The 11363-nt window shown below is 29.4% G+C and overlaps 1 protein-coding gene across 1 annotated transcript; it reads right to left on the bottom strand.

The window, feature by feature from the left end:
* Positions 1–4662: 4662 nt before the first annotated feature.
* Positions 4663–9194, bottom strand: LOC115986663 (probable WRKY transcription factor 43). The gene is made up of 2 exons (XM_031109896.1): positions 8672–9194; positions 4663–5058 (listed from the first exon to the last, which is right to left on the bottom strand). The coding sequence occupies exons 1-2, from the start codon at positions 9046–9048 to the stop codon at positions 4881–4883; spliced, it is 555 nt and encodes a 184-aa protein (XP_030965756.1). The 5' UTR covers positions 9049–9194; the 3' UTR covers positions 4663–4880.
* Between the last annotated feature and the right edge of the window lie 2169 nt (positions 9195–11363).

Here is an 11363-nt window from a genome sequence, read left to right as displayed (position 1 = left end):
TAGATTTGAAAATTTTGAGGGGAGAAAATCAAAGGCAAGAGTATTAAAAAGTTACTAGAATGAAGCAACTGTAATATGTCATGTTTGGATAGAATGGAATAGGGGGCTTGTTGAAAAGGTTTAGAAGAATGGTGGCATATAACATGATTGTTACTTCAATGCCCCCCAAAAAAAAACCAAAAAAAAAAAAAAAAAAAAAAACAAAAACAAAAACAAAAACAAAAAATGAAATAAATTAGACTTAGGAGCCAACATTCACGATAACTCACTTTATTGACATTGACTCGGTAGTAGTCCTTTCTTTGGTGGTTCCACTTACTTATCAGTTATTTTAATCCAGCCTTTAAGTTACCTTCTTTGGGATTCAACTGCAAGGTCACAACTCATTTGATCTCATACTCAATGAGTTATGTTTGATTACTTGATGTGGTGGTTTGCTCTTATACCAAATGTTAGAAATCTATGTAGCAAACTCACCCTTGAAAATTGACTTGCAAAAGGAGGGTGCTTAAGAACTTATAAACACATAGCTAAGCTTATAATTAATCATTGTGAGACACTATTATTATAAGAGTGTGGCTCCATCCAATGATTTAAATGTGTATGGATCGAGGTGTATCCCATACACTGCCTTGATAAAAATCAATTCGAATAAAACTATAGCCCTTTTGAAAAGTTGGTACCTTTTATTACAAGCACTTGCCTAGTACCTCACTTGCACTTGCCTAGTGCCTCACTTTGGGATTAGGATCAAGTGGGTGCAATTACTCCATTCCCTCTCACAAAATTTTTTTACCCCTCACTTTTTAACTCTCTCAATTTTTTTATTCAATGGTTGAAATTGAAAGTTGTTTTTTTCAACTCTCAATCTCAATCATTGAGAGCTATTATATAAGGTGCAATATCCTCTCAATCCTACTCATAGTTACTGCTCCAACAATGTTGTCTGGCGTAAAGTTTACAAAAGGGATGTCCTAAAAAATATGGTCCTCTTATGAAATTTCTCTAATGAACAAAATATTAATGGCTTTCCTAACCTACCACTAATTGTATCTGAAAAATTAGTACCCCTCTTTCATTAGAGTTTAAATAAAACTAGTATTATGCATGTGCATTGAAACTATACTAATAATTTGTGAGTCCTTTTAAAATTAAAAAAAAAAAAATTACTTAATGTAAATTAACTATCTTAATGTGCCACATGACCAAAAAAATAAATAAATAAATAAGAGAAGATATTTTAGTTCCTTTCTTGAGTAACTTCATTATCATCTCCACATATTTTAATTGGTAAAAATAAATAAATTGAAAATTTGAAATTTTAGTAAAAATGATTAAATCCACATAATAATAATAATAATAATAATAATAATAATAATAGTTTAACCAAAATTATTTATATCACCCTGTTCTTGTTTAATATTTTCTTTTTCTTTTTTGTTGAATTTGATTAAGATTTCTTTCATGAGTTACATCTTTAGTTGATGTACTCAAAATTTTATCCTTTATCATCATATTTTAGACATTTGATTTTGCACCCATAATTTAATCAAGAAATATAGCTAGAGTGACCATTCATATACTCGAAAAAAAAAATCATAGTTGCATTACATGCATTAATTCATTCATTGCATAACATAAGAATAATCTTGAGATTCTAACAGTCGTGACAGTATGCCCGATTTCCAAATCGGACCGTCGAATTGAAAGATATCATTAGATCAAGTTTTCACGATCTGCATGCATTTTGTTTGGGTGGAGCCAACCACGCATGATTAATTTAAATTAATTTTGATTGGATAGACAATTAAAATTAATTAAATAATTTTGTGATTGGTTCTTAGTTAGTGTCAAAAATAGACTTACTTGGATGGGAATAAAGTGGATAATCAGATAACAATGAAATTATGGATAATCAAGATTTTTTGGGATATTTATTTACAAGATAATCATCACTTTAGAGACTTGAATATCCAGAAGAGGGGTTTAATTTTTAGAATTCGGATTAAAAATGCGTCTAAGTACAATTCCCGGCTCAAAAATCCTCAAAAAAAGGAGTCCAAAATGGACCAAAATTCAAACACAGGTTCGGCACCCAATTTAACCTTACCATTTTCAAACGAGGACTCTTGGATTGAGATAAACCTTACCATTTTCAATTTATTAGAGATAAGGACACGTCCCAATTCATATCTAATCATTCAGCTAATTTTTCGAAGTATTCTCACCTCTATAAATAGAGGATGCCTCTCAAAATTCAGCACACTTTTCGAACCCCCCCCCCCCCTTCTTTCTGGCTCTTCTCTTCTGATTTTTAATACCCTTACATTAAAGACGTTTTGGAGGCTTTTGCCTTAGGAATTTCTTTTTTTGTAAGTAAAGTATTTTAGGCTTCAAAGAGTTGAATAAATTTTTTTGAATCCTAAAATATTATTTCAACTAGAAGAGCGCGCTCATTCAAGAGGTATTCTAATTTCTTTTCCTTTCCATTAGTTTTGTTGATGATGCATGAATATGTTTAACATGTTTTATTATTTCTTGTTGTTAATGTATAATTACCATGTTCTGCTTGAATTTTTCTTTAACATGTTCTTAGATGATTACTTATTGTGGTTCTCTTTCCTAAATTTCAAAGTCTGCTAATGTCTCTCAAAGATTTCTTTAACAAAACTAAAAACTGGTTTGATCTTTCAGATATGATTTTTCAAAACCAAAAAAACTGATATGATCTTTCAAATCTAATTTTTTTTTTTTTAACCCAAAAATGATTTGTATTTTTCAAATTTGGTTTTTTTTTTAACACAAAGCTGATATGTTTTTTCATTAAATACAAATATGATTTTTTAGGAAAAGTTTTCTTTGACACAAAATTGCAGATTTTGAAATTTAATGAAGAGACTGGAAGTTAGGTTGTAGTTTTTTTAATATGTGATGCATGCGTAATAAATTTATCGTATGAATGTGGATCCTCTTTCAAAAAGCTTTTTATTTTTTATTTTTTTATTCATAAAAACATATCTGATTTTTCTTGATAAAATTACTTTTTTTTTTTTTTAACTTTACACAAAGACAGATTTGATCCTTTTAACAAAAATCTTATTCTTTTTTATTCATAAAAACATATCTGATTTTTCTTAATAAAATCACTTCTTTTTCTTTTTCTTTTTCTTTTTTTTTTTTTTTTTTTTTTTTTTTTTTTTTTTTTTTTTTAACTTTACACAAAGACAGATCTGATCCTTTTAACAAAAATCTTAATATATTTTATTCATAAAAACAAATCTGATTTTTCTTTACAAATCAAATTTTCTTTTATACACAAAACATATCTGAATTTTCTTTAAAAAGAGGACACATCCATAAGGTAAATTTATTTGAATTAATTTTAGTTAAGTGTCTGTCATGTATGTTCAACATATCATTCACATCATGCAAAAGAGGATATATTGGTCATTAGAATCTAGAAGACCAAACTCTGTCTGGGCGGAATGGGTACCTAATACATTCTCACTCCGTAACCTAGCCCCCGAGCTTAGAGTTTTTGGATAAGTAGATTAGTGTTTTGTTTTTCTTTAATTTTGGTAGATTGTAACTAGGACCAAAAGTTTTGTATTCTTTTGCATAGATTGTGTAAATAGGATCCAAAGTGTTGTAAGATTTAATTTACCAAAATTGTACTGTTCTTTATTCAATCAATGACAATGAAGCATTTTATCATGTAATTTGTATTTATTTTTTCTTATTTTTTTGCATAAAAAATAAGTGGCAACTCCACACTACTTACCCAACAATGGAATAACATGTATTTTTTAGAGATTGTGGGTATAACGGTTGGAAGTCTAAAAGCATTGCCAAAGCAAAGATAGATATTGTAGGTGTAACTGTAATGGTGGGAATGCTAATTAGAGTAGAGGAAATGTTGTATGGTATAATTAGATAATACACTGCTAAATGCTGGTCCTTTTTTTAATATATGTAAATATATAATAGGTAATAACTAAGCAATTGAATTGAAGGAAAGGCAAACGGGATACTTTTTTATTTTATTTATTTTTTATATTTTATATGAAGGATCTTTAGTATAATTAAAAAAAAAATGCAATATTTATGGGGGTTTCAAATGTAAGTGATTTTTTTTTAAATAATTATTTCTATTTTATAATTACATTGTTCATTATCAAATGGTAATATATATATATATATATATATATATAAGTAAATAATATATACATGCACCATCACCTTTAAGAGCACTAAATACAAAAAATTGTAACATACCATTAATTTAGGATTAAATATGCTGCCACATGTTAGATGTGACGTGTTATGGAAAAATTATTACTTACCATGTGCCATCATGTGTCCACATCATTCTAAATAGATAGAAAATTGCGTCATTTGTTATTATTGTGTGCATCCATCAGTTATGAAATCCAACTTTTATATTATATTATAAATAGGGTAATTTTAAAAACTTATACAATTTTTTTTGAAAGACAAATGTATTAAATAATGTGCACTTAAAAAGTTAGATTTTCTAAACATGGCGAAAATAGTAATTCAAACTGCACATCTTTACTTTAGATTTCCATCTTCGAAGAACATTTTTGCATTTAAAAAAACAAGTATTTTTAGTGTGGTCATGATGTTTTCGCACAATTAGAATTATTGAAAACGAAAAAGATAAAGGTGATGATTATAGAATACGCAAAGTAACATACCAATGCGATCTTGACAATGATATACAATGAGAATACGTACGGTTCATTTACGCAAATTAAGTCACAGATAAGATGCACTAGTATTTGGGGTTATGACCATGAAATAGCAAGAACGAAGATACTTGTGCTTGTTCTGTTCTTGTACCATAGCACACAATGAGCTTAGAACCTAGATAGAAATTGCATTTGCTTCAAAAGAGGAGTTAAGGTTTCCATCAGCTTCTCACAGGGATGATTGTGAATGCCCTCATATGTTGTCACCACAATGCTCGTGTCTTTGGATAGCCTTTGGACTTGTTTCTTCACATTGCATGTGTGATGCGTGCACCGATAGTAGCTCCTTTGTCCAAGTTTAATAGAGAAAGTCAAAATTCATAGTTTCTTTTTTCAAATCAATTCAGTAAAATCAATATTTCTGGATAACTATGATTTGATTACCACTATCACTAATCCATATGATTTCAGCAAATAAAACTATACATAATTATTAGGATATCCTAAAATAATATTAATTTTACAAATCGTAATTATGAAAGTACTATGGTAGCTCAACAAATTTAAGTGAGAATTAATTAAGGCCAAGGCTCTCTCTAATTCAGGAGTAATACTCAGAAACTCTGAAGCACGGAGAATAATGCACATTCCTTTCACATTCATAGTCTATTTATTAAATTTATGATGAACCCCATTATGAATTTAATAGACCCCATTATTTATTCATGCTTCGAGAGTACTTAATAATTTTCCCTAATTAAGACAAAAAATAATAAATAATTGATGATATACAATTGATCTCCTAGTTTATAATCTCATCTCCATAATTAAGAGTGAGTTAATATATTCAAGATTTCATTTTCTTTGATGTCCACTTTATTGTGATTACTCTTTATCATTAGGTGAATGTACTAATTGTTTTTTTAGTGTAGACGGGTTTATTTGAATCCATGCCCCTTGATGATAAGAGACTTTAATCTTTAATCTAACTAAACTAAAATTCGTATACTCAATACTTCATTGGTATAATTTATTTAAAATTTAATAGTATTATCAATGTTGACATGGTATGCTAAACATTAAACTTGATCACAATAATAACTCTAACGTAATTTCTTTAATGATTACATATGTATTTAGAAGTGAAGTCAGGGTTTTAGTTTAGGAAATTAAATAAGATTGAAATAAAAGGTTGAACACAAAGTTAATTTAATTAAATATATAATGTATAATATAATGCAAGTAAAATGTTATTTAAACATTGATTGACATTGAAAATTGGTTTAGCCAAAAAAAAAAAAAAAAGATTGACCAAAACTTAATGTAAATGTTACTTATAATTTTTTTTTTCATGCTTAGTGTTAGAGTTAGAGTTAAGAGCTAAAATACTCACTGTCATTTTTAAGATAGGTGACTATAATTACATATTTCAAAAAAATAAAATATTTAAATAAAAAGAATCAATATAATCTAACTAAACTAAAATTCGTATACTCAATATTTCACTGGTATACTTTATTTAAAATTTAATAGTATTATCAATGTTGACATGGTATGCTAAACATTAAACTTGATCACAATAATAACTCTAACGTAATTTTTTTAATGATTACATATGTATTTAGAAGTGAAGTCAGGATTTTAGTCTAGGAAATTAAATAAGATTGAAATAAAAGGTTGAACACAAAGTTAATTTAATTAAATATATAATGTATAATATAATGCAAGTAAAATGTTAATTAAACATTGATTGACATTGAAAATTGGTTTAGCCAAAAAAAAAAAAAAAAAGATTGACAAAACTTAATGTAAATGTTACTTATAATTTTTTTGTTCATGCTTAGTGTTAGAGTTAAGAGTTAAGAGCTAAAATACTCACTGTCATTTTTAAGATAGGTGACTATAATTACATATTTCAAACAAATAAAAAGAATCAATATATTTTTATAAATTAATTAATTAAAAAAATTAATTTAAATATTAGTTATTCAAAACATTCATTTGATTAATTAAAAGTAAAAAAAAAAAAAAATTAACTTAGAATTATTACAAGTACGATAATATTCTCAATTTTTAAAAATGTTCTATGTGTACCTTAATTTTAAAGAGATTGTATGCATTATTTTATTAATTAAATTAAAATCATCAATGTTCAAAGAGATTGTATGACTTTAGTTTTTTTTTTTTTTTTTTTTGAGATCACAATTTTTATTCTTTCTATCTTAGCTTCCATGTCAAACTATCAACAGGTGGGTTTATTATTAAAAACAATTCTTAAAAATTATGTATCCATATAGAAGAATTTAAAAACAACAAATAATAGTAATGTCATTTTATAATATTAAGATCAAATATAGACATATTTTCAATAAAGAGTTTTTGAATCCACATTACTACTAAAAAAACAATGTCTAAAAACACAACATTTTTCATAACCGTATGTTAAATAGATTGTGATGAATATACAATAAAATGATATCACTGGTAGTCCTAGTGAAAGTATCGTTACATAATCATAATTTGTTACATGAATAAGTTGTGAATTATATCGTCCCTAAAGTATTAAATTTTGGAATTTTTTTATTATTTTTATTTTTTAATGTAAGGCCCCCTTCATACTTGATCCCTGGTTCCGCTTATATATGTACATCAGAGAAAGAATGCGGAGACCTTGTGCCATTGATGCAATTAAAACAACAAGGAGGAAACGGGCCATCCTTAGTTTATTCAAGCATAAATCTATTAAATTCTAGTGCAAATTGATTTTGTTTTTACCTTAAAATAGCAAGGAGGAATAAGAAACATGTTTTGTTCCAGACTTAATTAACTATGTTTGGAATAGAAAGAAATGAGGTGAAAGTTGGCCAAAATATGTTGATTGCCCTTCCCTTCTCCTCTCATCTTTATCTACCCAAACGCATAAAAAATGAATGGAGAAGAAGGAATGTGAACTATTATAAATAAATAACCGAAAAATAAAACAAATTACATTTTTTGTTAATATATCCTAATCCATTTTTTGGGCTCCACCCTTACTCCTCAAGCTATCATTGCCAGTCCACTTAATTTCTTGCACTTAAGAAAAAGAGTGGGATAAAATATGGGTACCCTTCTTCAATTTGGATGCCCTCGCAAGGCCCTTATCTCAATTTTCTCTAAAATTTGAAGATATTGAAAGGGAATGATACTAATTTAATGAAATTTTTTTTTTGGTACTTCCCTTTTTTTATCTTGATCTATTATATTTACTAACATTCCAAGAAAACCCTAATCACTCATCACTCTATAATACTTCATTTTTTTTCTTCTTCTCCATTCTGCGGCCAAATTAATTAGGGAAGGGATAATTATATATTCCCCCCATCCTCCTATCAAACATTCAAACATCCCAATAATAAATAAGGCATAACTATTTGCTCCTCATCTCTCTCTTCAAAAGTCCAAACCTTGGAGGCCATTAAACTTAAAGGAGCAAAGTCATTGTGTAGTGAAAAATGGCAAGGATACAAATATATATATATATATATATATATCTTGCAACACCTTTCATTATTCTAACATTTGTTTTTTGGTTCATTGTTCAGATTAATGACAGTATCTACCAATCTTGGTATATATATGTTAAATTTGTTCTCTAGATTTTCTAGACGGACTAAAGAGCAAATGGCTAGATTTGTGCTTCATTGAATGTGAAAATTGAAGTTTGAAGCTGGGATCAAGATTAACGACCTATAATTCTTAATTTGAGAAGATATATATGTTGGTTAATTAAAAGTAGCTTAGCTAATAATAACAACCAAGAAACATGTAACAAAGCTTATATAGAACCCCCATAAACATATAAATATATATATATATATATATATACACACACACACATATATAATATATATCTGTAAATAAAGCCATGCAACGTAATAGGTATGAGAACTTATATAATAAATGAGTAGCCAGCACACCTGGGATAAACGCTGTTCTTCACAGCTTTCTGCCCATACTTTCTCCATCGATACCCATCATCAAGTATATCATCCGCACTCCGAGTCTGAAATGCAAACCTAGGCCGTGTTGCTTTTTTGATCCTACCACCACTTTTCCTCTTATCCTTATTATTATTATTACCCTTCTCATGATCCAGTACAACCCCATTTGTGGAACCACTTAATTCCATGATAGGCTTAATATTATTCTCAGCTGATGGGAAGCCAGCTGGTTGAACTGTAGAGAGAAGGCTGATCCAGTCAATTTCTGGGTCTAATGAGGGTGTGAAGAGGAAGGGAGGGTTAATGTTATTTGGTGGTAGTGATGATGGGGTTGAGGAGTTTTGGCCTTCCATTGATGTGTAATGGGCTAGCTCCACTGAGAATATGTAGAGAGAGAAGATGAAAAGGTTGGAGAATGGAAGTATATAAAGAGAAAAATTTAAGATGGTGTGGAGGGTGAGAAGGGGTTGGACTGACACACAGAGAGAGATATAGGTGCTTAGTTATTAATTAGAAGCTTATTATAGGGGTTGAAATGAAAGTAGAGGTATATATGTCTTGCAACTAAGGTAAAGCCAACAACATTTCAACTAATTCTGTTCAACTGCCCCTGCAAGTAAAAAGGAGACGTGCCCCAAGATCTATATCGTTATCATCTATGCATTTTTATGCATATATATATATATATATATATATTTGCATTAATGTCTTATCTTATATATGTTCTCTCTCTCTCTCTCTCTCTCTTTCCACACGTTTTATATTTACATATAATGTACTATATGTTAATTGTGGAACTATAGAGGACACATGTTCCAAATGTAACAAATTATAGCTTGATTTGCTATATTCTCTTATCCAACAGATACCAGGACCGTATAAAGAATATAAAAACAGCCAGGTTATGACTATTTGATCATCTGCGCGTACCAACTTTCTTTTTTTCTTGTTTTTCTTCACAAAGTTTCACATTTATTGAAAACATGAAAGAATCGTATATATGCAAGGTGTTACATGTCATAATAATTAATTTCACATTTATTTATTTATTTATTTTTATTTTATTTTGTCGATTCGATCTCAAATATCTGACTGATGAGGTGCTTGGGTTTTTTAGAGGAAAAATTTGAACCTTTAAATTAAGTCTAAACATTAGAAATATCATAATGTACCAGTTCAACTATAATACTCTTAACCAATAATATTCTATATTATGGACAACGTCTTTGCATATGCACAGCTTCCGGCCCATTGCTCTTTCCCAACCTCAACTCCAGTCTAGTTTCACCAAATTTTCGTGGCCAAATATTCATTTCTTAGGACAGTATTATTCGGGCCGAAATAATTCTTGGCGTATCTCAAAAAAAATAAAAAATAAATAATTGCTTGGTGAGTGCATTGAGACTAATACAGATGTTTCATGTTTAAAATAAACTATACGTGGTGAACTCCATAATACGGATGTTTAAACCAGACACAGACTTCATGTTCAAAATATAAATCATTACAGTTTATCAAAATATATATATAAATCTTTACGTGGGTTGTAGTTGTAAAGTTGTTTTGTCATCTAATAAAATATCTGAAATTCAATATTATTGTGAAAATGTTGTAAATGTAACATTACTCAATAAAGAAAGAACAATTATCATAAAGCAAACATTATAAATTGAAATTTTGAAAGAATTTAAAAGGGCTACACTAGTTTGAACAAAATAACCATCTGGTGATGAAAAGGAATGAATGATACAGGGATCAATTTTCCAATATCTTAAAATGCTATTGACTGCGCGCAATAATCAAACATTAGTGACTTATTATTATTATTTGGCCAGAGTGTAGGGAAGGCAAGCCTGTTTGGGTACCAGAATAGGGATAGCAATTTTTTCCTGTCCCGCTTACCGACCCCTCCCCACTTCATCCTGTGCGGGTTTTTCCCATCCCGCAAAGGTGGTGGGGCGGAGATGGGGCAAGATTTTAGCCCTGCACCACGAGGCAGGGTGGGGATGGATTTAAACTTTTTCCCTGCCCCGCCCCTCCCCATCCCCACCCCACTTTGCGTGGATAAGGGTTATAATTGTAAATTTTTCATAATCTAAAAATCTACTATTTAAACAAACATATCAATATTAGCTTATTTTATTCTACTCAATGTGGTTCTCTACCTTTATTTATTTATGTGTTATACTATGAGATTTTTTTATTATTATTATTTTTTTTTTATGATTGTCTTGTTAAACACTTAGATATATTATTCAATTTTTTTCTACAAATTGATTTGATTTGATGGGATAAATTTAGTTGTAATTTCAAGTATATTTTTATTAATGAAATAGGTTTCATTAAAAAAAAATTGTTCTAGTTGTAGGAAAAATAAACAAAAAGTAGAGTTTTATGGAGTGGGACAGGGCTTCGCGGAGCTCCAAGGGATGGGGATGGGGATGGGGTGAAAAAGCTTTCCCCGTCATGTAGGGCGGGGTGAGGATGGGACAAGACAAAACCATGCAGGATGGGGACCCCATCCTTCGCCCCGTCCCGTCCCATTGCCATCCCTATACCAGAATTGTATAGTGAATGACCGCAGTAGAACATAAATAAATATTTCAACATAAGTTACTCTCAGCGTGTTTCAGCTATCAAAGGCTCCCAGCCACTAGTTCATTTGCTT

Source organism: Quercus lobata, chromosome 4 (assembly GCF_001633185.2).
Source record: "Quercus lobata isolate SW786 chromosome 4, ValleyOak3.0 Primary Assembly, whole genome shotgun sequence".
Classification (NCBI taxonomy): domain Eukaryota; kingdom Viridiplantae; phylum Streptophyta; class Magnoliopsida; order Fagales; family Fagaceae; genus Quercus; species Quercus lobata.
Note: the sequence above shows the minus strand (reverse complement) of the source record. Positions and strands in the feature narration are given on the sequence as shown.

Bases quoted from the DNA above. Each gene is read 5' to 3' on its own strand.
- LOC115986663 (XM_031109896.1), bottom strand. From the start codon at position 9,048: ATGGAAGGCCAAAACTCCTCAACCCCATCATCACTACCACCAAATAAC. The intron at 5,059-8,671 runs GTGTGCTGGCTA...ACTTGGACAAAG, and splicing joins AAGAACAGCGTTTATCCCAG to GAGCTACTATCGGTGCACGC.